Here is a 23,556-nt window from a genome sequence, read left to right on the forward strand (position 1 = left end):
TCCTATGCAGAAAATAGGCTGCATGAAAATAGCCTGTGGCTAAGATACGGAGAAAATGCAGACACACAGACACCATTGCTGCTTCCTTTCCCCAGGTAACTGCTACAGCTCCAATGTCTGAGGGCTGCTGTGAAAACTTGGAGGAGAAAAGGGAGATTCTGAGACTGCTATTTGAACTGCTCTGTTTTTTATTGCAGTATGTTATCAGGAGGTATTCCATCTTACAGAGTTACTGAGGCCTCACAGGGCAGCTAATGGTGAAGGCTGATCTGGGGCTGTCTGTGTACCTCCCACGTCAGACAGCGCTGGCTGGCTTCTGCCTTTTGACTCATTGTGGTGCAGCTCGTAGCTACACGCAACTGGTTCCTCTTTGTACCATCCCTTCCTCCCCTCCCTTGCCCAGAGGAAGGAACAGGCTTCTGAAGATCTTTGCTACACTTAAAAATGTGATTCCACTGCAAAGCAGCGTCATATTTTCCTGTTAATCATGGCAATGGCCATGTGACATTTACAAAGGTTTGTGGTGATGACTGATGCACTGCTCGCATTGATTCTTTATGAGCAGCACCTTTTTTTCTTCGCTTTGTGTTAAATATATTTTCGTTATGTTGGACTTGGCTTTTATTAATCCACTTTAATTGTCATTTTACATAGCTCGGGGCTTGCATCTTGTATTTGATACACAGTATAATGCAACCAGAGGCTGCGTTTTGTTCCTCATGTCTGAACGCGGTATTTCCCTAGCTCTGTGTCACATCCTCTTCTGGGGGAATGTACCACCAGATGGTTTCTTTTCACTGAGCTGTCGCAGGAGGGCAAGGAGCTCTGTCTGTCTGCGAGACAAGTCAGCTGCATGCTATAATCTTGGGAGCATCAACAGAAATTTGTGAACAGTGCAAAGAAAATAGGGACTATCTGGGACAAATTGTCCTGAGCTGAGCCACTTCTAAATTCTCTGTTCTCGTGAGGACAACCAGAAAGGAGCTACAGGTGTTCCAGAGCTGTTCCCTGGTGCGTGGAAGCTGGGACCAGCATCCCAACTGGGCCTCTGTGCTAACGTCTTGTTTCTCCTCCTCAGGACTAAGATTATCTAAGGACCAGAGTGTGCTGGCACGGCTGCCTTTTACCTCCCGTGCTCCTGGAGCTGGAGGTCCCTTCTCCAGGCTGATTCTGAGCAACTTCCTTCCCCTCAGCATTCATGAGAGGCAACCGAGCGTGAGCAGTGCCATTCCCAGCTGCAGTGTGGAGGGTAATGGGAGAGTGATACATGCATTGCGGGGTCTCATGCCAGACACCACCATCGAGGCTGAGTTAAAACTTTAATTTATTTTAATGCAGTTGTTGGGGCATTTTAATTCCATCAAAGGAAATGATACAAGACAATCTACAGACATTCATTTGCTGCTTTTAAATGAATTGGATTCAGTTGTGCTGGGTTTCTCCTTCTGGGGTTCTACTTTGAGATTTACTTCTTGCTCAGAGGCGTAAGCAGTTGAGGACTGTGAACCTTAAAAATTGCAATCTAAATTCAGTGTTTCATACATGAATATTTAAGCAGAGTGACATTCTCTATTCTTTCCGTAAGGCCCCATTTTTAATCATTAATGTCTGTTCTTTTGAGCAAATAAGTTTAGTGTATACATGACTTGTATGCGTTTTAAAAAATGATAGTTCTCTGGGACAAGTTCCAATGTCATAATATGCTGTATATGAATATTTATGGATCCATCAACATCGGTGAATATTGAATTTTCTGATAAACATTGCGGAGAACTTTTTTTTGAAAGAGGCAGAAAAACAATTTCCAAATTGGGTCTAATTCAGTGCACACTTTCGGCCAAAAATAATATTTTGTTGTTTTTTTTAGGAAAAAACAAGCTCTTTCACGAAAGCAGCTTTTGCATGCATAATTTATCTAAATTATAGAAAAAAGCAACTTCTTCATTGATACTAAATAACACAAAAGTTATGTCATCTGTGGCAAAGATTTAAAGTGAACAAAAATGAAATTTGACAGTTTGGGAATATAAGACTTACATTACCCATTACTTGCATGTTAGCTGTAGAATACTGATCAATGTGCTTGCATCAGCATTTTCAGGCTGCAGTAAAAGCTTTTCATCCAGATACATTGGTGTTTTGTTAGAATTGTGCAGAAAAGCTATCAAGCTGTTGTGAGAATGTGCATACATCTTGCATCGTGTATAAGTTGCATTGAGTATTGTTGCCTCTTGCACTCAGATCACAAATGTAGCACTATTGCTTCTTTTTCAGTTCCATAAGTGTGGCAGTATTCTATTTTTTTTTTTTCTTTACTTGATATATTTTTACATACATAGAAGGACATATATATGTGTCCCTCCTCCTCTCAGTACCTTCACTGAAGCATCCTTGTATTAATATGGGTAATGCGAGTGTGAACAGAGCATGACCATAAATAACCCAAAAGGAAGGTCCTGTTGCAACACGTATGACGTTTCTAAATCAGCTGTGTCAGAAAGACACTTGCTAGCTAGATGTGTATTGGTGTCTGACTTAGGAATGAGAACAACATATCTGCACTTCCCATAGGATGGCAACACCATTTTCCAGTCATGTCCAGTAGTGTGTGGGAGATTAAAGCGATGCAGATGGTGGTATGAAGGAGAGAACAATGAAAGGACCAAGAAGAGCTTGAAGAAATGCAGAGGTGAGTGCTGGAAAATCGGGTAACTTCATGGGAAGGTGGGAAGGAGCCTTGAGACAAAACTGTGGCTGCAGATTTTGACAGTAACATCAGAAAACTCCAGCCAGGGTATGGCTACTGCGGTGTCATAAAAACAGGCACACACTGAGACCTCTGCTTTGTCACTCAGTGATAAGGTTACAGCAATGCAGTGGCTGGGAACCCTTTGCTGTGACCGAGCCAGCGGGAACTGTAGTAGGGTGCTGTAGGTCTTGAGATCTGAGTAGAAAAGGATAGTATTTTGACTGTGGGAATACATAGCCCTATTTTTCAGTAGAGCATAGTACAAATATGCCAGAAAAATTTGGGTTTATTTATGTATGATTAACCGACTGTAGGAAAGTACCAGCAATGTTTCTCATCAGGCCTGTGCTCAAGCAACAGCCCTTTTGCCAAAAAGAAGCTAGCAATTTGTAAGATATGGTTTGTTGAAAAGTATACATAATTATGGAATCATGTTAATAATAAAATGCTTCCTCATTCTCTGTGTCTCTAAAAGCAGGAAACAAGCTCATGTTTGTGATCTCTCACAAAAAGACAGTTGACCTTTCACTTCTACTGCAGAAATGAAGTTACCCTTTGAGAAATTAAAAGCAGGGCAAACATTTAAACATTTCTCTGGGCTACTTCCTTCAAATAGCCAAGTCCAGGTCCAGAGTTTTCCCACAAATGCTGTTACCTTGATTTTTTCAAAAAAAGTTTGATGCATGCATCTTTGCTCTTGCAAAGTCTTTTTTTCATCTTCTGCAGGTAAATCTGTGAAGCAGCAGTAAGAGGTCTGTAACTATCTGTGTGCTAGCTGGTTGTGAGTAGTGAGTAACTGGAGATGATGGGAAAATGAGATCTTGGGTTTTTAAAACTTGACTGTAAACAGAAATCCTTTTTGTTTCCAAAGCATTTTTTGCTTTCTTCTTTCTAGTGTAAGAACGATACTTGACATGGGGTCCTTCTTACAACTTCTGTTTTCAAAGAAAAAAAAGGTTTTCTTCCTGTTTTCTTTGAAGGGACTTGCATCACAGCTTGCGACTACGCACCATTTCCTTTGCCCTCTGTTACTGCAGTGCTGATTCCTTTCACTGAAGATGATTCAGACATGGGCAGTTCAGGCTGCAGTCCTTTTCTTGATGATCCACCTGATTGGAGGGTCAGGTAAGTGAGGAAGATTCAAGCTGCACTCAGCACTGTTTGATACTCTGTATTGCTGACTCACAGGTACACTGAAATTTTACAGTTCACCAGTATGAAGAATGATATCACGTCAGCTGACAAAATAATCCTGTGCTTTGCAGAGTCGCATAGAATATTATTTCTAATAGGGATCCAACACAAATAATCTGAAGATCCATCTCTTGTGCAGATGAGAAAACACCAGCAGAGCTATGGTTTCTGGCAGAAAAAAACAGATATATACCCATTTATCACATATGCTCCATCAACTACTATGCCAGATGATCTTGAGTCTTACTCTTCTTATTGGTATATGTTCATAGAATATCTTGAGTTGGAATGGACCTATAAGGATTATTGAGTCCAACTCCTGTTCCACTGCTATCCCAGATTTTTCTTACACTGTAATCGGTTCACCTTATCACAGAGAAGGACCTGGTGGTCCCGGTGGATGAAAAACTTAAAATGAGCCAGCAGTGTGCTCTTGCAGCTCAGAAAGCAAATGGAATCCTGGGTTCCATCAGAAGAGGGGTGGCTAGCAGGGACTGGGAGATGATTGTTCCTCTCTATCCTGCTCTTGTGAGGCCCCATCTGGAGTACTGTGTCCAGGTCTGGGGCCTCCAATAAAGAAAGACATGGAGCTGTTGGAGAGGGTCCAGATGAGAGCCACAAAGATGATCAGGGAGCTGGAGCATCTCCCCTATGAAGACAGGCTGAGGGATCTGGGCTTGTTCAGCCTGGATGCTGTGGGGTGATCTCGTTGCAGCCTATCAGTACCTAAAGGGAGACTACAAAGGAGGGAGTCAATCCTTTACAAAGGTAAATAATGGCAGGACAAGGGAAATTGGTTTTAAGTTGAAGGAGGGAAGATGTAGGTTGGATGTCAGGGGGAAGTTCTTTACAGAGAGAGTGGTGAGGTGCTGGAACAGGCTGCCCAGAGAGGTTGTGGATGCCCCATCCCTGGAGGTGTTCAAGGCCAGATTGGATGGGGCCCTGGGCAGCCTGGTCTAGTATTATTTGCCCCACAAAGTGGGGGCAAAGTGTGGCAAAGTGGTTGGAACTTGATCCTTGAGGTCCCTCCACACCCGAGCCATTCTATGATTCTTTTTTTTTTTCTTCTTTCTTTCTCTATTTCTCTTTTTCCCATGTAGCTTATAGAAGGGTGAATGTGGAGGCTGGCCATGAGGCTGTGTTGGATTGTCCATCAGTGTCCAAGCTGTCTTTGCTAATGGTGACATGGAAGATAAAATCCAGCACTTCCTGCTTTTTCGCTTATAGAAGGGATTTCAATGAGTCAAGAATGTTGAACTGCAGTGAGAGGATGATGTGGAAATACTCACCTGACCACGACCTAGCTCTACGTATTTACCCTGTGAACCTGAATGACGAGGGAAATTACTCCTGTGAAATTGTCAGCAGTGAGGGGAATTTTCTTTTTTTCTTTTCTCTGACTGTCATAGGTAAGACGCACCTGTGCTTTTTCATTGTTGTGTGGACATAAAACAGATTTGAGTTGTTGTTAAAGGACCAAATTGATTTTTGATTGAAGATAAAGATGAAACTTGATTTAGTATGACTGGAGAGGGCAAGGAGCCATATGAAGACATAGGGCTGTTTTAATGAGAAATAATCAGTTGTTGTTTTTTTTGTTTTGTTTTGTTTTTTTGTTTTTTTTTTTTTGTTTTTTGTTTTTTGTTTTTTTTTGTTTCTGCCTCATGATCAGGAACTGTTTTCAGATGTTCCAGATGAACAGTCTGGATAGATTCTGATGTAGTTCTTTGGATGTAACATGGAATTTGAATGCTGTGTGAATGTTCACACGAACAGGAGTGCACACTGTTGGTTAAGTTAGTACAAACAGATGATACTAAATAAATATTGCTACTTAAAGCTGAACCAAATTTCACAATGCACACATTGTGTACTTTGTTTGGATAAGGACCAAATAGGAAGGAAGCAAGAGTTTCCGGACATTATCTGGAAATATTTAACTCTTCCAGAAGCATTGAATGTTGTAGTACTGTATCACTGAAATAAAAATGATTTTAGGCTATTTTCAACCAAGTCAGGAAGAGAAAGTATTAGGAAACAAAAGCAATGCATCAGACAATCTTTCTGAGATGCGTAGATTATCTCTAGCTTTCCTTAAATTGCAAGAAACATTTTACTTATGAGAGGATTTTTTGTTCTGATCATCTTAGTTGATTTTTAGTAATACTTGGAAGTCTTATGGGAAAATTATTCTGCAAATCAGTAATTGCTACTGTTAATATTTGTCCCTTGATATTGTTTTTTTTTCTTCTTCCTTGCAGAATCTGTTTTGTCAAATGCAGAACATAAATTGTTAGGCTTTAGGCAGAATAGTATTTCTCCATTTCCTCCTTTCTATCCATACTACGAATTTCTTAGCTTGTAGCTTCAGCAAGCTACGATGTTTTGCTCAGTATATGCACTGCTATACTTTCAAATCTTAATTTAATCCAGCCCTATCCAACATCCCATCTTCTGTTACAGTTATAGCCATCCTTTGGAAAATGTGAGGAAACCACAATTCTAAGTGCAGCTACCAATTTTTAGAGATATTTACCTTGGACTTTAATGTGTTTTTTCCCCTAAAGATGGCTGGTGTTAATATTCTGAATTATTTTAAAATATCTTAAGTTGGCCACACAAAACCTAAAAAATAGTACTGTTTTTGTTTCTCAGTTAGAGACCTTACTCTGGCATAATGACTGTAGTCTATTTACTTCTTCTGCAGTCCCTCCTACATTGTCTCTGACCTCTGACAAGAACGGAGTGGCTGTTTGCCAAGCTACTGCTGGAAAACCAGCTGCCAAAATCTCCTGGATCCCTGCAAGTAATCACAGTGTTGAGAAAGATGTCCACCACCTCAACGGAACAGTGACCAGGGTCAGCTACATAAGCTGGGTTAACAACACACATCCTAATGTCACCTGCCTGGTTACCCACCCAGCTGTGAACCAGACTCTCTCCCTAGATCTGTCAGGTAAAGAACATCATTCTGTAATTGTTCTACATCATACTCTTGTGACTGTGATTTTCTTTGCAGCTGTTTCCACTGAATGCCAGGACTTGGCAGATTGTTTAGTGGTGAAACGCCAAAATTCTTGTGCATGTTGATAGAGAAATTAGTAATTCAGAGTTAGTCAACTGAAACCAAATGTTTCACAGCATGGTATGAGGAAGTTTCCAGTGGGAGCTTACTTGGATCTCCATTTTAAGTTACAAGAGCTCCTTATTCTCTTTCAGTGATCCTTTTTTTATTAGCGATGATAGAGAAGTTCTCTCTACAGTAACTGTGATTTTTTGATGTGAAACTTTGGACCCCTTGAGCTGAATTTTTCCACTTCCCCACAATGCTGATGGTCTGGAGAAAGTGGAGAGTGGCTGTGTGCTACTCTTGAGCAAACTTTCCCAGAGACAAAGGTAGTAAAGGTTAAGCTGGCTGTGCTGGACTTGATATGTTTCTGCCATCAAAATTTGTAAGAAAAATCTAAATAGTGCTTGTATCACCAAAATATCTCAGCAGGGGCATGAAGGATGGAAATTAACACAGACCAGTCATTAATTACAAAATTCCGGAGGGATGTCTGGTCAGTTCTGCTGATGTACTTTTAGTATCATTTGCACAAAGGGAAACCATGCAGATATATGTGTTGAAAATGGAAGTATGTCTGTACACACTGGATGAGTGAAACAGTTCCTTTTGTGGGTTGGCACCTAGACATCCCGTCTGTCTCTCATTGAAGCTATGGGGGTAGAGCATTCTTTTTCTTTTCTCATTAAGTTAGATACCATCATCATATAGTCAGTGGGTACTGACATCTAGCTCTGTAACTGGTTTTCTTTTTCAACCCAGATGATTCCTCCAGGCTCCAATATCTCCAGATTGGACTTCCTGCAAGTCTTGCTGTTGTCTGTGGTGCTGGAGTGACATTATGTTTGATTTTAAGGTGCAGAGGTAAGTCATTTGATGAACTTGAAATATTTTACGTTCCATTGCAGGCTAAGTGTGGGTACTAAGATATGTATCTTATGGCTGAGAGTGGGTTGGGGGGTGAGGATTGAGGAAAATGTTGATATATAGTGTACTGACCATTTGGAAATAATAAATGGAGGGATGGAATTTTAAAACAAGCCTGGAGTTTCGTAAGAGTCATTGTTATTATACTATTAATGTATTACATATGAGGCAAAGAGTTATTCAGGGAGAGAAGAATACTTGCTATGAGTAGGGTGGCTTTTGAGTTTTTTGAATTATGTTTATCGATTCTGAATTTACCAATATAAAATTCTACACATAAGACTGAGGAGTTTAAAGACTAGTTTAAGCATTAGTCCTAATGGCCGGTCACAATCAGTCCTTTCTCTATCCTGGCAATTCTAATTTTTCCCTTGAGCAAGTGTAAGAAAAGGTCAAATGTATGTTTCCCTCTGGTACAGATAGTTTCTCAGTCTGTGTAGATTTCATTGGCATTGTGTCAGCTCATGCTGAATAAGTAGATAACGAGAGCTCATGTGATGCTTTCCCACTCTTGAGATGGCTGTGATGAAGTACAGATGGAGTAAAAGCCTAAGTGAATTGGAGGAAGAGAAAACAAGAGGGTTGGAAGAAAGAAACTGAAAGCAAGGATGTTTTTGGGAGAGGAGGGTATGAAGCATTGAGAGGAGGCAACTCAGAAGGGAGTGAACTATAAATAGAGGGAATCTATAGAGCACCAGAGTGCCCTATTCCTCTGCATTGCATTTGTTCTACCTTTATTACTTTCCTAGGGTTCTTCCTTATGCTCAGTGTTGCTCGGATTTCCCCCTCCCCCCCGCCCCTTGCGAATATTAGATTGCAGATGTAATTAATGAATCAGGTCTTAACAGATGAAGTGATGGGGTTGGCAAGAGGGAGTATGAGTGGAGGCAGAAAGAGCAGAAAAGGCAGAAGAAGAAAACAGAAGGGCAGCTGCTGTCAGTAGTGGAGGCAATGACAGGTGCTTACAGCTCTCTGACAGAAGCATGTCACTGTTACACAGTAAAGAGCTCCTTTGGGGCAGGTAAGGAGAGGGGAAAATGCACTCAGGTGGGTTCTTGGCCCAGTATTTCCCTTCAGGAAAGTACACCTAAATGAGTCAATTCAACCATGTTTCCCAGGGAAACCAAATGTTTCAGCAAAGGGGAAAATAAAACAATAACACATTCAGGGGCAGAGCATAAAAGGAGAGAACTTAACTAGTGAGAGCATTTAAAAAAAAAAAAATCCTTCAGCTGCTGAGGGAAGCTAGAGAAGAACTCTGGATATAACAGCTGTGCACCTTGTCCCATGAAACCATTTTGATTTCCTGGTATACTTCTTCCAGCTTCCTGTCTTCAGAAGAAGGCACATCAGTCTGTACAGACTGTGGTGAGCTTTGTTTTCTTTTTGCTTTGATGCTTTTTTTGAGGGTGGGGTGGGGAGGGGGAGTGTATGGTTGTTGTTGTTGTTGTTGTTGTTGCTGTGTGTGTTAGTCTTTTTCTTCATCAAAACATGTGGCTGCTCTGACAAAAATCCAACACATCTCCACGTGTGCTGGTTGGATGGAATGAGGAGCAGTGTGTCTGGAAGGGTATCTGTTATTTGAGTGGTCATAACTTCAGTGCTCAGAGTATCTGAGTAATTGCTTACGCACCAGATAGAGAACAGAGTAAAGCATTTCCTGCTTAAGGATACAATATGTCACATTTGCAACGTTCAAGCTAAATTTTAGATCTCTCCAGCATTAATATGTTCACAATGCTGCTTCGCACTCTAATCTTAGCACCAATCTTTCGCTTAAGAGTACGTATTGCCCTTGATGACAGAAAACTGTGATTAAAGATGTGATGGAAACAGACAGGTTTTACAATGAGGGAAAAGGATGCAGTTCCTTATGCCCTATGAACAACACAAACAGCAGTGAAATTTTTATATTTTATGTTGTAGTTCAGACACGCAGGAGCTAAGAAACAGCAGTGTTAAGTTTGACACTGCAAGTTTTAGAGTTTCCTCTCTTATTCTAGGGTGTCCTTATACATATTTGACAGCATGATAGCATGCTACTCTCTCATCAGGGCTCTTGCTTCATCTAATCCACCCTAACAGAGCAATTATTTCATGTTTAGTTTTCTGCTCACAGTGAAATTAATAGCTGTGTGCTTTGTTTGTTGTAAACTAGTCAAATGGTGCTCTGAAGTCAGAATGATTAATTTCCTGGTATACTCTTACATGGTATTCTGCACAATTTGACTGACGGGAGTGGGAGCTGCTGAGATCTTCCAGTAAGTTTAAGTGCCTACACTGGAATGCCTGTGGCCTGCCTGTTTTTTTCTGTCAGATAAGTTAATATTGGTCATTATGACCTATTTTGTTGAAAATACTGACATTTCAATGTTTGTTTTCAATCTCATTAAGAAAAAGAGATTCAAAATGTTGTCTTGTTCAGACTTTGTCTCTCCACAAACTCAGGTTTCAACCAATATGCCCTGCCCCTTTGCCTTGTGGAGCTTAGAGAAATACCATCACAGATCCTTTGCAAAACTAATGTTGACTGCCAGATTTCTTCTGATCCTGTTTTTTTTTGTTTGTTTGTTTGTTTTGTTTTTTGCTTTTTGTTTTCTTTTGTTTTGTTTTGTTGGCCTCTATAGAGGTTCCAAAAAATTCTTTAACATAATATAGTGGTCTGTGTTTTTCTTTATTTTGCAGACTGAAAACTTCAGTTTCACATCTTTGCATCCGAACACACCAGTGATAGACCATTATGTCTCACAAGAGAAAATATATCAGAATTATAAACCACAAAATACATTTATGAGCTATTAACCATGTAGGCACCAGCAGTCTGTACCGGCTCAACTATTAATTATACTCAGTTACTTGAACCTGTCCTTGATCAAGCAAATCTCAGACCCTATGCACAGCAGGACAGCAGAATACTCTAAACTGACCAAGAAAAGCCTTTCTCCTTCCTGACATGAAGGGAGCCAGGGGAGCAACCTGTTTAAGTCACTGATTCCTCTCTTTCTGTAAATATCAGTACAGTTGTTAAAACACTTGAAACTTGTAAAGGCTGAGGTGGAGAAATACACATTTGATTTTGATTTGAGAATGGGTTCTGAGGTATGTGCCATTTCCCCTTACATCTGTAATTGATACATTTCTGTGACAGAATAAAAGGCTTGGTGAAAATGTATCACTTCTTTGTAGACCACCTTAGCATCTAGATTCTCTTTCCAGTCTCAAGATGGAAACCAGGAAGTGCCACAAGGAGCCCTAAAAAAAAAAAAAAAGACAAGATGATCTTGTCTTTTTTGAAAGAAATACAGGAATAAAAGAGTTTTGTTCTAGGTAGATAGTTACATGTGGTAGATGAAAATCTGATATTTTTCAACATTTTTTTTTTTAAATGTGTTTATTTTCAATTATACTTTCTATTTTTAATGGTAGAAGAAAGCCAATTTGAATTTGTACTTGATGCGGAAATGAGAAATCACAATGGGAAATTTTCTAAGATTCATTTTGAAATAAATATGCAAATATGCAAATATTTATCTCAAATTATTTTTGGGTCCATTTTCTTAGAAGCCAAGATTACAGCCTGCTTTGTAAAAAATGCAGGTGATCTGCTTGCTTGAAAACAGTCTAACCAAGCCATTTATTTCTTCTCAATCTCCTTACCCAGTAGAAGAAAAATAGTGACTGATTGATAATTTCCATTTTCATATATTGGGTTTGTGGAAGATTTTTGGATCACTAATGCAGCACCAAAGTATACTTAAGTGTGTGCTTTGAATGGTCTTTGTCTGCTTGTTGTTGGAGGAGTTCTCAGGCATGAGGATCCTTCTGTGCCTTTTAATTGCACTTCTCTTTATCACTTCTAAATAAGCATGGTTTAGCACATACTGATGCTATTCCAGGCTTTCCTATCAGCCACAACACAAAGGCATGAAGAATAACTCCTTGGCTCATGGAAAGTGCTTACAGAAGGTAGTCTGTTCATACCAAGTGGAGTGGTGGGTCACTACCTCAGAGCTGTATACATGTCATCTGTACCTTATCATGAATACAGCCTCTGGGAGAAAAAAGTGACAGCTTCAAATAAGTGAAAAGAGGTTTTCAGTGGTGGTAGTTGAAAAACCATATTGTAGCTCTAGTGACATTGACAGCATTTTTTCAGTAGTGAGTGGTTTCCCAGTTCTGCTGGCCTGTGTACCAGTGTGTAACTGGTGCAATTCAGCACCTTTTTTTTTCCTTCCATGTCAGCCTGGACTTTCCACAGCCAGGGTGCTGTCATGGAGTTAGTTGTTTCTGGAAACCTCCAAAACAGCAGAAAGATGTCTTGTTTCTTAGAGAACTACCCAATTGGGTCTAAACCAGGGCTACAACTATACTGATTCCGAAGCTGGACCACTGCAGCCAGACCTCAGGATGACATTTCAGTCAAACACGAGAGCGTTAGGCTGTGAAGCAGTCTATTTTCTATGACCATAGTGCACACCATATGTCTTGTGATTTTTAGTGTGCAGTGCAAGAACTTCTCATGATTCCTTTGTACCATATGAAATGTCAAACAGTAAGACCTAATGCAGACACAGAAAATAAAATTTAGGGACATGATTTTGTTGGGAAAGCCCTTTGGAGTATAATAATTGGACAGGTCTGAAAAACATGCTGTCCATGACCACGACAGGGGGGTTGGAACTTGATGGCCCTTGGGGTCCCTTCCAACCCAACCCATCCTATAATTCTATGAATTTACTTTTTTTTCTGCTTGTCTTTTAAATGTGTTATGGTCACAACACTAGTGGTAGGTAGTTTCAGATACACTTTTTCTGTCTTAGCTATCTGTGATTCACAGGAGCTTTTGGACCACATCTAAGCTGCCAACGGGTGATAGCTATTGTAGTGACCTGACAGTACTTCTAAGGGAGTAGTCTTTGACAGGAAGAAAATGGGACTAGCGAAGCAATGGGCCTATGAGGATGCTCAGAAAGGAAGTTCTTGGTGCTTGGTGTAAGACACACAGGTCTGTGAGGTGAGGAAGTCTGTGTGGAAGCAGTGAGAGTAAAGCAGAGTAGATTGGAAAAGGGGATTGACAGAGGGAAACAAGACAGCTAGGGACTGAGAACAAGTGTGATTTTGGGTTGTTGCAGCTTCATACTTAATTGTGTGACTGATTGCTTTTTCCATTCATCTGTCACTGGCTACCTTTATTTCTGATCCTGACTGGTGAAATACAAGCTTTTGTCATATGGGAAGAACTCCACACTCTTCCCTCAGCATCAGAACTATACATGGACTCCACTGTTTTCCTCTCTGACAGACCTAAAAGAGGACTGTCGTTCTTCTTAGTCTTATGAGCTGCACACCAAAGGGCTAAAAGCCAAGAGATGCATACCTCAAGGGGGAAGAAGGGGAAGATTTGGCTAGCTATGGGTTGGACTCCTTCTCTGCTTGAAAGACTTGAGCTGAGCTTGCACCTCAATCCATCTCCGTCAACTCCCTCCCTCTAAGAAGCAGGGACACGTGTGCAGCAGTGCTCAGCCACTGGGCCAGAGCAGCAGGGCTTATGCAGAAGCCCTCCCCAAGTTGATGGAAGCTGCTGTTTGGCTCCTGCCCAGTTCCTGTTTTCATGGTCAGGCTGATGAGAAAGATCCTGTCTCCCACCTGGATTTAATTTGGAAGTTTATCTGTCGAGTATTTTGAGAACAAGAAAGTAATTTAGATGTTTTCTGTCATGCTGGTTTTGTAATAGGGAAGGCACATGAATGTAATCCAAAGAATAGTACAAATTGTGTATTTTGTCTCTTGCGGGAATTTCATCTGAAAAATAATCAATTTGAGGAAATTTATATATTTACCATGCTTCTTTCCTTAATTGCATGATTTTGGTGCTTACATGGATTTTGTCTGAAAGAAAATGTAAGCAGAGCAGACATTTTTGATTGCAATTGATTGATTTTTATACAAGTCCATGTATTCTTGTGTGGAATTGTGAAAAATGGCTAAGAAAATATTGTGAAAGAGCTACTAAGGGGTAATGGGCATTGGAATGAGCTACTTGCACATTCTGACAAAGACACACATTCTGTAGAAATCATATCCTTACACCCCTAGCCAGATATATGGTTAGGGGTGTGAAGATATGATACATACATATATGATACATACATACATTCATATATATATATGCATATATACATACAAGTGTGAGGATATGATTTGTATAATAGCAAAAATAGTCCTGCACAAGTTGTAGCCTGTAGGTGAACAAGCCACAGTTAAATGAGGGCTGTTCCAAAAGTAATGTCTCTGATTTTATAACGTTGTCCCATGATGGCAAAGGCAAATGTTGGTGGTATGGCAGTAGAAATTGAACCTTCTCACCAATATTCCTTTACATGTTGCTGCTGTGTGACAGATGGCAGCAGAGGGGCAGTCTGACATGGAAGTACATATGAAGCAAACGTGTGTCATTGAATTCCTCCATGCAGAAAATGTAGGTAAAAATGCTCCTGCTTGTTGTTTCTATTCTCACTCATACTGTCTGTAGGGCACTCCTAGTAATAATGATTCATCTGGTAATCTGATTCACCCATGAGCAACTTGTCTTTTGGTAACAGGAGATATCGCAAAACTGTGGTACAGTTCTCTGTTCTCATTCTATTAACTGAAAGTAGCAAAAAACAATAGCTGATAAAAAACTGTGTTTAGGACCACGTAAATTGGAATGCAACTTCAGATTACGAATAAGATTTAAACTCCAAATTTCAACATCAGGGTGGAAATATAAATGATTTTTCCTGCAGACTTTGGAAATGAAGCAGATTTCCTAAAAGCCAGGTCAGTGAAAAGCTGAAGTTCTAAGCTGGTATTTCTTACAGCTGTATTTTTTTTGTCTAGCCTTGCTGGCTTTTCTTCTCTGATGAGGATAGAATACTCTGCTTGATTCTAGTAATTACAGTAACTCCAGTGGAATTCTGTCTTGTGGAATTCCACTCCTTGTGGACTACTGGTTTTGATGTCTTTGTGATCTAGTTTTTTTGTCTTTCTTTCTTTTTCTTGTTTTTAACTTGTTTTCCACTACTTGGCTTGGTGTTCATAATCTGCATGCATCGTTCATGCGCTGGAGGTCAGTGAAGAGCTCATGACTGAACCAAGTGAGATATCAACTACGTATCCTGCCAATTGCCTGTTTGGAATAATTCACTCTTGTGCTATCAATGATTCTTTAAGCTTACCCACTTTTCTCTTTATTTCCTTATTATCCCACTAATGTTCTGGTGCTTCAGTTTTCTCAGTTTATTGATTTTTATCTTCTCTAATTATTTAGCATCCGGTTCTCTTTTTTTTTCCCTTTTAGCATCAAAGACAGTTGTGTTCTCTATTCAGTTTTTTTAGTATGCCCTAGTTCTTCTCAATTAATTTTTTAAAAGAAATGTTTATTTTTGAAAAAACAATGCGTTTTAAATAGACTTGGAACTTACTAGTGCATTTCACTGAACTTCCCCTGAAAGACATGCTTAATCTAAGTCTCCTTTATTTTTTTGGCCAGTATATAATAGGAAATGAATCACTCACTTGATTCTCTTGATTGTAAACCACTGCTGCGCTTCAGTGCCTACAAATCGGAGCATACCTACCAAATATAAATGCACAATATGCATAATTTTATATGATCCGCAGAGACATCTGTCTTCCATTATTCTGCAAAAACTTTGTAATGAGCTTTTTTTTTTCTTTTTCTTTTTTTCCCCTTCATAATTTCTGTTCTACTTTGTGCTACTCTCTCACAGCAGCAAGGAGTCATAAAAGCACACATCTTTTCATGAGGCTTTTCAAACAAACTTGGTTATTGATGATTTTACTTGCTTCAACAAAGCACTTCTGACACAATGTCCTGCTGTTTTTGAATGAGACTATCTCTGATGCACCCATTATTAAAAATCTGTATATAAGCAAGAAATGGTGGCTCTAGCTACAGCACGGAAAACAGGTGCCATTTTTCTTTATTTATAAGCAGTAATATTTTCAGAGAAAGAAGCAAATGGTATTACAAATCACAGATTCACTGTGAACTTGCAAAAGTGAAGTTTTCCCCCAATGACAGTAGAAATAACAGCATAAGGAGGTTTTTTTGCTCTGCTTCTTCCATATTCTTCCATTATTGATATACCCCTATGTCTACTTATGAGTTTCCTATGTATTTTTCTGGTCGTTTTGTTGATACAGTTTCTTGAATTTCTTGATGTTGACTGGGATTGGTCTGACCTGGCCTCCTTCTTGGTCTTCTATTTTTCTGTGAAGGAAAGATTCTGCACCAGAGGGCAGTGGGCATGGCCACAAGTGCAAGAGTTCAGGGAGTGCCTTGGCACTGCTCTCAGACATAGAGTTTGGATTTTGGATCCCAGACTTGCAGAGCTGGGAGTTGGACTCAGTGGTCCTTGTGGGTGCCTTCCAATTCAGGACATTCTGTGATTCTATAATTACTTGATTTTGTCTGACTGCTGCCACAGTCCCAACAGTGCCTATATGTCACAGTATTTGTATCTAGCTGGGCTTGTATTTTGGATTTCCATGTGTATGTCTGAAAGAAAAACGGTGGAGAAAAAGCTAAAATCCTTTTTATACTAGATTTATAATCTAGGAAGTACAAAACCATCTCTTCTGTGCTAAAGAAGTGACCACATACAGAACAGTGTGCTTAATACAGAAATATATTTCTTGTACTCACTTCATATCTTGTGTGAGAAGAGCGCTGTGTGGAAAAAAAGGTGAGTGAGACAGTGAGAAACTCAGGCCTGGATGCCTGCCTTTGCCTTCAACTTGCTTTAAATATTTAAATCAGGCAGATTAGAATCAAATGAGAGAAACTAGTGCCCAGCTAGGGTTTCCTCCTGCATCAGACAAGTTAACGTGTGCATAGATATGATACCATCATGGGCACCATTTGCATCCAGGTATGAATCTCTACCAGCTGCACTTGCTATCACACTCTTTACCATTGTTGTTCTTGTACAACTAGCAATAGTCTCCTATTTCTCAGTGAGTATGCATGCATGTTTTTCTGTCTACACATGAAGCTCTGAGCATATGGAGAAAAAATTTTATATTTTTCCTTGACATTAATTTCTTAACGATTTCCTATCAACAGAACATTTCATTACATATAAATATTATGAAAGACCTTATTAGACAGACTAGTGAGGGAAAAAATGCAAAGTTTATGCAGAAATAGTAACCTGAAATGTCTTTTGTGTGTGTGCATGTGAACTCAAAGTCCTAGTCTTTTTCTTCTATTGCAATACTGCTTGCATATCATTTCCTTCTTTAGGTAAAAGAATGTGAATTACTGATACACACATGGAAATCCTATCTCATAGTGATTGTAGAGTGCATCTCAAACTAATGGATTTTTTTTCCTTTCTGTATTTTAATCCCCTCTCCTGTTCTGATGTAAGGCAGAAAAAAATAATAACAGCTGGTAGTTGTTACTGGCCATCTATGACCAGCTTCAGCAGTTTGTTGGAGTTATTGATATCATTGTTTTCATTATGATGTAGGAAACAGATTGGGGTAGGGCACAGATGAGGGAAGAAGAAAACGTAAAGATTATGCTAAAGCATGGAGAAAATGATTTTCTAAATACATAATATTCTTAATTCTTAGCTACAGCTGTCATCGTCCCTCTAGCACATTCTCAGAAAATCACGTATTTCAAATATGGCTTGCCAAATAAGCAAAATGCAACTGGAATTCCGTATGTATCAACTGCTCCAGTACTGAGTGGCTGTATTCCACTAAATCTGGTGTCCGTATTCCTTTCCTGATATTTTTTTTATAACTGTTATTTTCTGTAGTCATCTGTTGGCAGATGCATTAATATTAGTAATATTAGTTTTAGCGTGGGTCAGGAATGTGCTTATGAAGAGAAACTGCCTATAGTCCATGCTTAATATTGGAGTTCAGATTGTCAAGCAGCCTTGGAGCACCCAGCAAACTGGCTTAGTTTCTAATGGCTCGAAAGCAGCAAGTGCAAACTTGGGGTATTCCTAGTGCTCCCCAGCTGATAGTGAGTGCCCAGCTCGCAGGTTCAGCTTACAGCAAGCCAAAAATAAAATCCTCTCAACCCATCTTGTGCTCTGTTGAGCCACTCCTGTTGAACCTACGTAGATGAAAAGATAAACACAGTTTAACACTTTTGTTAAAAAAAAAAAAAAAAAAAGTCTTCCCATACAGTATGCTTATTTTAACCTGCTTTGTATGCAGGAAATAACCTGAGCATCAGCCCCAAGGAGACTCTGAAAACTGCTGATTTGCAGTGCTCCTGTATTTAATGTCCCTCTCTTTCTTTTCATCTTTCTCTCTCTCTCTTATTACATAAAGGAAAATAACAGGACCGTAATCATTATGTTCCTAGAAGGCTTCTTTATGTCTTGGAAAAAACATTACAGACTGAATCTTTTGGTAACCTGCTACTTTGGATTTCTTATCCAGAAAACAAAGGAGCCATGACCACGTGTAGGCACTGGTGCCAGCTAAACTGTATATTTTCTTCAGAAATGCTGGAATAACAAGGAGAATGATGTAATACAATCTGTACAATTATTTGCAAATGCATGAGTCTCATTTGACTTACTTGATATTTAAAAAAAGTAAACTGGCATAGAATTTCTACTACTATCGCACAACAGCTTGCAGCTAAAAAGCCATTGTGCGTAAGTGCAAATTGTGAATTAGCATATCTTCCAAAAAAAAAGCAAAAAGCAATTACTTAGACTGCATCTACTAGTTACAATGACAAGACACTAGTCCCATCTCTGGGAGCTCACACTCAGCAAACGATTTATGTAGAGGTATTATCTGAGGGACAGTGCAAACAATGCAGAACTCAGGCCTAGTGGAATGTGACTGAATTTGCTCTGAACCAATAAGAAGGGGAAGAAATGAGAAATGCTGTTGACAGTTGTAGTCAAGTTGGCAATAGTCAAATAATTTTGTCTTACATGGGGAGGAACACGCAGACATACGTGTATATTCACACCAGGGAATTGGATCACAGGTGATGTGTCAAGCATGAAATTGAACATGACATTGACTTGATCCAGATGGAGCAGCAGTGATTATTATATGACAAAGAACAAATGTGTTGGAAATGTGCTGTACAGAAATTATAGTAATAGTGATTTAAAGGCAGTGGAGGAGTGGATTCGTATTAAGAAATTATATTAAAAAAAAAAAAACAACAAAAGTGATAATATGAATAAAGTAGATTAGTCACAACCAAAATTGTTTTAGGAAAGGATGCTGAAAGAGGCCCTCCTGGGATAGGCTGGATAGATAGGAAAGTTAAATTTGGAAATGAACAAATAATTCTTTAATGTTATTAAAGAGAGAAATACTCCTGAGATTTTTGTCACAGGAAATTTTAACTTCTCAGTCACTGAGACTAAAAACCATTAGCAAAAATAGACCATGTCATTGGTATGAAAATTTAAAGGTATATTTAACTGAGCAGTCAGTGAACCAACTGAGAGTGCTGCTACTCAGAAGTTTGTTTCTGTGACTAAAACCAACAATATAGATAAGGTGGTTGTAGGAAATACCTGAAGTGATCACATGAGGTTGATTTAATTTATGTGAATTGGAATGCAGGTCTGTGACTTATTCTTACTGTAAATAGGAAAAACCATACATGATGGGGGAACTAAATGGTGAAGTCACTAGGAGTAAGGCTTCATTTTAACTGAAGCCTGGAATTTTTTTGTATTAATGGTGTAGACCTGCTGGAGACTTTTCTTTGCAAAAGAAGTGATATGCCCAGCCAGCTCTGGAAATAAGAGCAAATTCTCTTGAAGTAGATGCTAGGAATGCACAGAGACTCCCCAGGGATAAAGAAAAATATTAAACTGACGAAGAGATTGTCTTAGATATCAAGAAGCTCAGGGATAAAATGGAAACTGTCAGCAGGCTGCTCTTACAAAATGCCTTCAAATGCTGAGCAGAAAGCTCTCCTGAGGCGTGCAAGTAAAGCTGTACATGGACTGTCCCAGATGTGGTGGGAACAGACCTCAACTCTGAATCCCTCATCACATTCCCATAGTTTGGGGGACTCAGGGGATACTGTGGTGCTTGTATTTTGGGTCACACACCATCACTGGCTAGTAAGTAGCAAAAAACTGTATGTGGAGGGTAAGAACCATTCTAGATAAGTGTTCGGATATTTTTCTTTAATAATAACACTTTGGTTCAAATTTCCTTTGAACACCTGGTGAGGTTGGACAGGCTGGGCCAACTTTTCAGCTCGAGCACCATTTTGGCCTGAGACAGCTGCCCAGGGCAGGAAGGGTCAGCCAGAGCAGTGAAAAGCTTAGAAAGTGACACCAACAAAGTCCTGCAATGGCAAGTGTTAGGAAACTAATTATCAGCCTCATTGCTAGCTTGTGTAATGATTTCACATCAGAGCGTTCAGCAGGTTTTCAAACCTGCCTTTTGAGGCAAAGGGAAAAAACAAGAAGATTCTCACTGAACTTTTGTCTCCTCCTTAGTAATGAGGATAAACATACATACCAAAGGATCCCACCCAACTCAGGAGGATGTGCCCCTCCTTAAATCCCGTGGCTGCTTTATCTAGATCAAACAACACTGGCTCCAAAGGTGTGACAGCAGTTGGCCAGCATGCAGTTGCTCTTGCTTGACCCATATCTGGAAGATCAACCCCATTCCTCAAGATATCAAGGGATAGCTTGGGGAGCTATCTCAGCCTAACTTTGAATGGACAGAGTGGAGATTTGATACTGGGCTTCCACAGTTACGCTCATAATTTTTCCTACTGGCTTCATACAAAGTTCCCTTCTCTCTGTCATTTTTCACTTTCCAGTATCTCTGGCAACACAAGCTGACTATAGTATTGCTGATTCTCACTGATTATTCATAAAGCATTTGATACTTCTGTTTTGTGTTCTCTTTTTCCTTAAAATCCCTAAAAAAAAAGCTATCTGAGTCCTAGTTTCTGTATTTGGTTTCCTCTGTAACTATAGAAGAAATGTGATGTCTCTAGTCCTAAAGAAATACTTGAAAACTCAGTGGACATAGCACAGTAATCAGTGGTAAATTCTAATAAATAATATACTGTTTTCTGAAGCCTTAGTCACAGTTTTGAACAACAAAGTTTAAAATGATGACTAAAATAATAAATATTTTCATATTCTTTCAGAAAATCTTTACTCCAGACCCCATTTTTATGTTAAAGGAGCATCCCGGCTTGTTTTCTGATTTCAGCATTTTACACATTTTTGGAAATGTTTTAGTGAAGCCTAAAGAAGTAATAAGATGATGTCAAAGTAAATGAGGATTTTTGTGTTTAATTCTTTGCTGCTGTTTTGTGGTCTCAGGCAAGAAATTTGTCTCTCTTTCTCTCTGCTTTGATTCTCTTTCTCTGGGGATGATATAACTTTTCTTTTCCTGGAAATGCATTATTTTAATCACTGTAAAAGACAACAAAGAGGCAAGACACTAGGCTAGCGGCAGTGTGGTAAGCGTGACATCTCAAAAGAAATAGCAAAAAATCCACCTCTGAAACACTGGATGTTTGAGGCTGAATCATTGTAAATAATTCTACCAAGTTATGGGTGTCCTCTTTGAGCTTGTGAGGTAAGGATACCAATAACATTTGCACCTCTTGGTTGGTTAATGATCTGAGCCTTGCTGCTGCCTCAAGCCTTGTTTTTACTAATATAAAGATATTTTCAGCTCTAATATTCAGAAAAGCTTCAGAAAAGCTACACATCTGTGAAATGACAAAGTGGGATGACTTAGCTTTACTCTATCTAAATAGGAAATACAGTACTGAATAAATTGCTTCTATGCTGCTTGAGTTTTGTGGCTAGATTACTATGTCCTGGGCCTTGTGGTACATTTATCTAACTAAGAAAACAAGACGAGAAGATCAGCAAGGAAATTGTACAGTGCATTGATTCTCCACAGCTATAAGTCCTATGCACAATAGGCACTAACTAATACTGTTGGATTTATCTGAATTTCAGACAGAAGCAGCCTGGAAGGAAGGTATTCCCCAGTTACCTCTTTACATAATAGCCACCAGAAAGAGAAAACTGCTGACTGACAATGTTGTCATTCAGATAAATGACTGGCTTATCACTAGATTCTTCTTGCTTTGTTCTCATTTTCTTGGGGAGTACTCGTTAATCTTCTGGGGTCAATCTAACATCTTTATTCTTGTACTTTACTGGTTTATGTTTGGAAAAGAAAAAAAAAATCCAGGTTACTAGCTTCGCCCTTTTGGCACCTCTGCAAAATCACAAATGAAAATGTGGGCAGTGGTTGCAAATAGGATCTAGGCTTCAGTCTCAGTCTGTCTTGCGGTTTGTAAAACCTCTCTGAGCAAAGCAGTAGTTCATCTGTGAATACACAGCTGTTAACAAGTGTAAGGGGACAAAAATACCACAGTAAGGAGAATCCACCACAAATGAGTGTTACATTTGTGAAAGGAGGAAACAGAAATATGCTCATAAATGCCTGGAAAGGCTAGGAGAGATGTAGTATGTGCTGCTTTGTGCAAGAACCAGTATGTTTATGCATCATCAGAAGCAGTCAGGCTGCAAGAACTAACAGCAGTTTGCCAGGAACCCACATGTCTGGCTAGCTGGAGTTTCTAAAATGGAGGAAAATTTTTAAAACTGCCATCAAACACAGAGGCTTGGCCTACTGTTGTCTGCATTAGAGGTTATGAGTGAGGACAGTAAAACTTCGTTGTTTTAGGATGATTCTAGGAAAGTTATCTATAACGGCTGTGTTATCCTGTGTCCACCTGCTAGCTGGATTCTACTTGGTAATTACCCTTGAACTGTTTGATTTCCAGGTTTTATTAAACATAGGCTATCTGCAGAGGAATGAGATGCCAATGGTTAACCATAGCAAAATCCATCTTCCTGCCAAAGAGATGTCAAGAAAAGAATGAGGCAAATTGCTATAATTCTGTTGAATCATGGAAAGTAAAAATATAAAAGCCAGACACCAGCCCTTCCAATGATTCCAGGTGGTCCTCTTCAACCTGCTCTCACACAATTGTGGTCTCCTCCACAAGAGATGGTGCAAATAGCTCTGCCTTAACATCGTCTTTCCATTCCATTTCAGCTGTCAGGTAAGGGATTGAAATCTCTGCCATTCTGCCTTCAAGCTTCATGACTAGATTTTTCCTTCTTGCAGATTAGAAGTTATATTAAAGGTATCTCAACAGGAGTCTGCTTAGATGCTTCTCTTTTGAGACCATTGCTGTTCACAAAATAAGATGGACTGGCAAATGTTTTCCCTCTTTTTGTTATAGCTGCATTAAGCAATCTTAGACCCTTCTTAAATGGTGAATTGAAGATAGTCTTAAAGCCAAATCTAGCTTTCTACATTTATGGTTTTGGATGGTAAACACCTAGATAACTGGGTGGCCTAGAAGAGCAGGCTACTGTAAGAAAAAAAAATTCAGAACAAACTGTGTTTTTATACTGTGCCAAAATGTTGGATAACCTTCTAACCCTTCCGTGGTTAACAGGAATGTTATAATTTCTGGGGACACCAGGAGTTGGCATAGCTTAGCTTTATATTAGGTTGGGTTCTATGTGGTACA

At 39.4% G+C, this 23,556-nt stretch overlaps 1 protein-coding gene across 8 annotated transcripts in view; it reads left to right on the forward strand.

Moving 5' to 3' along the window:
* Positions 1 to 390: 390 nt before the first annotated feature.
* The window catches only part of LOC104913789 (cell surface glycoprotein CD200 receptor 1-B-like), a 136,857-nt gene continuing 113,691 nt past the window's right edge, over positions 391 to 23,556 (forward strand). Inside the window, exons 1-9 of one of the 8 annotated variants that reach the window (XM_085240802.1) lie at positions 391 to 516; positions 1,079 to 1,249; positions 2,572 to 2,689; positions 3,730 to 3,874; positions 5,044 to 5,352; positions 6,651 to 6,899; positions 7,773 to 7,874; positions 9,262 to 9,305; positions 10,623 to 11,109. In XM_085240802.1, the coding sequence (XP_085096928.1) occupies positions 3,808 to 3,874; positions 5,044 to 5,352; positions 6,651 to 6,899; positions 7,773 to 7,874; positions 9,262 to 9,305; positions 10,623 to 10,739 (888 nt within the window). In that variant the 5' untranslated portion in view covers positions 391 to 516; positions 1,079 to 1,249; positions 2,572 to 2,689; positions 3,730 to 3,807 and the 3' untranslated portion in view covers positions 10,740 to 11,109. Of the gene's footprint in view, positions 517 to 706; positions 1,012 to 1,078; positions 1,311 to 2,571; positions 2,690 to 3,260; positions 3,476 to 3,729; positions 3,875 to 5,043; positions 5,353 to 6,650; positions 6,900 to 7,772; positions 7,875 to 9,261; positions 9,306 to 10,622; positions 11,110 to 23,556 lie in introns of those variants that run through there. The other 7 variants (XM_085240807.1, XM_085240789.1, XM_085240794.1 and 4 more) reach the window with 7 other exon arrangements.

This window comes from Meleagris gallopavo, chromosome 1 (assembly GCF_905368555.1).
Source record: "Meleagris gallopavo chromosome 1, MGAL_WU_HG_1.1, whole genome shotgun sequence".
In the NCBI taxonomy this organism is placed as follows: Eukaryota; Metazoa; Chordata; class Aves; order Galliformes; family Phasianidae; genus Meleagris; species Meleagris gallopavo.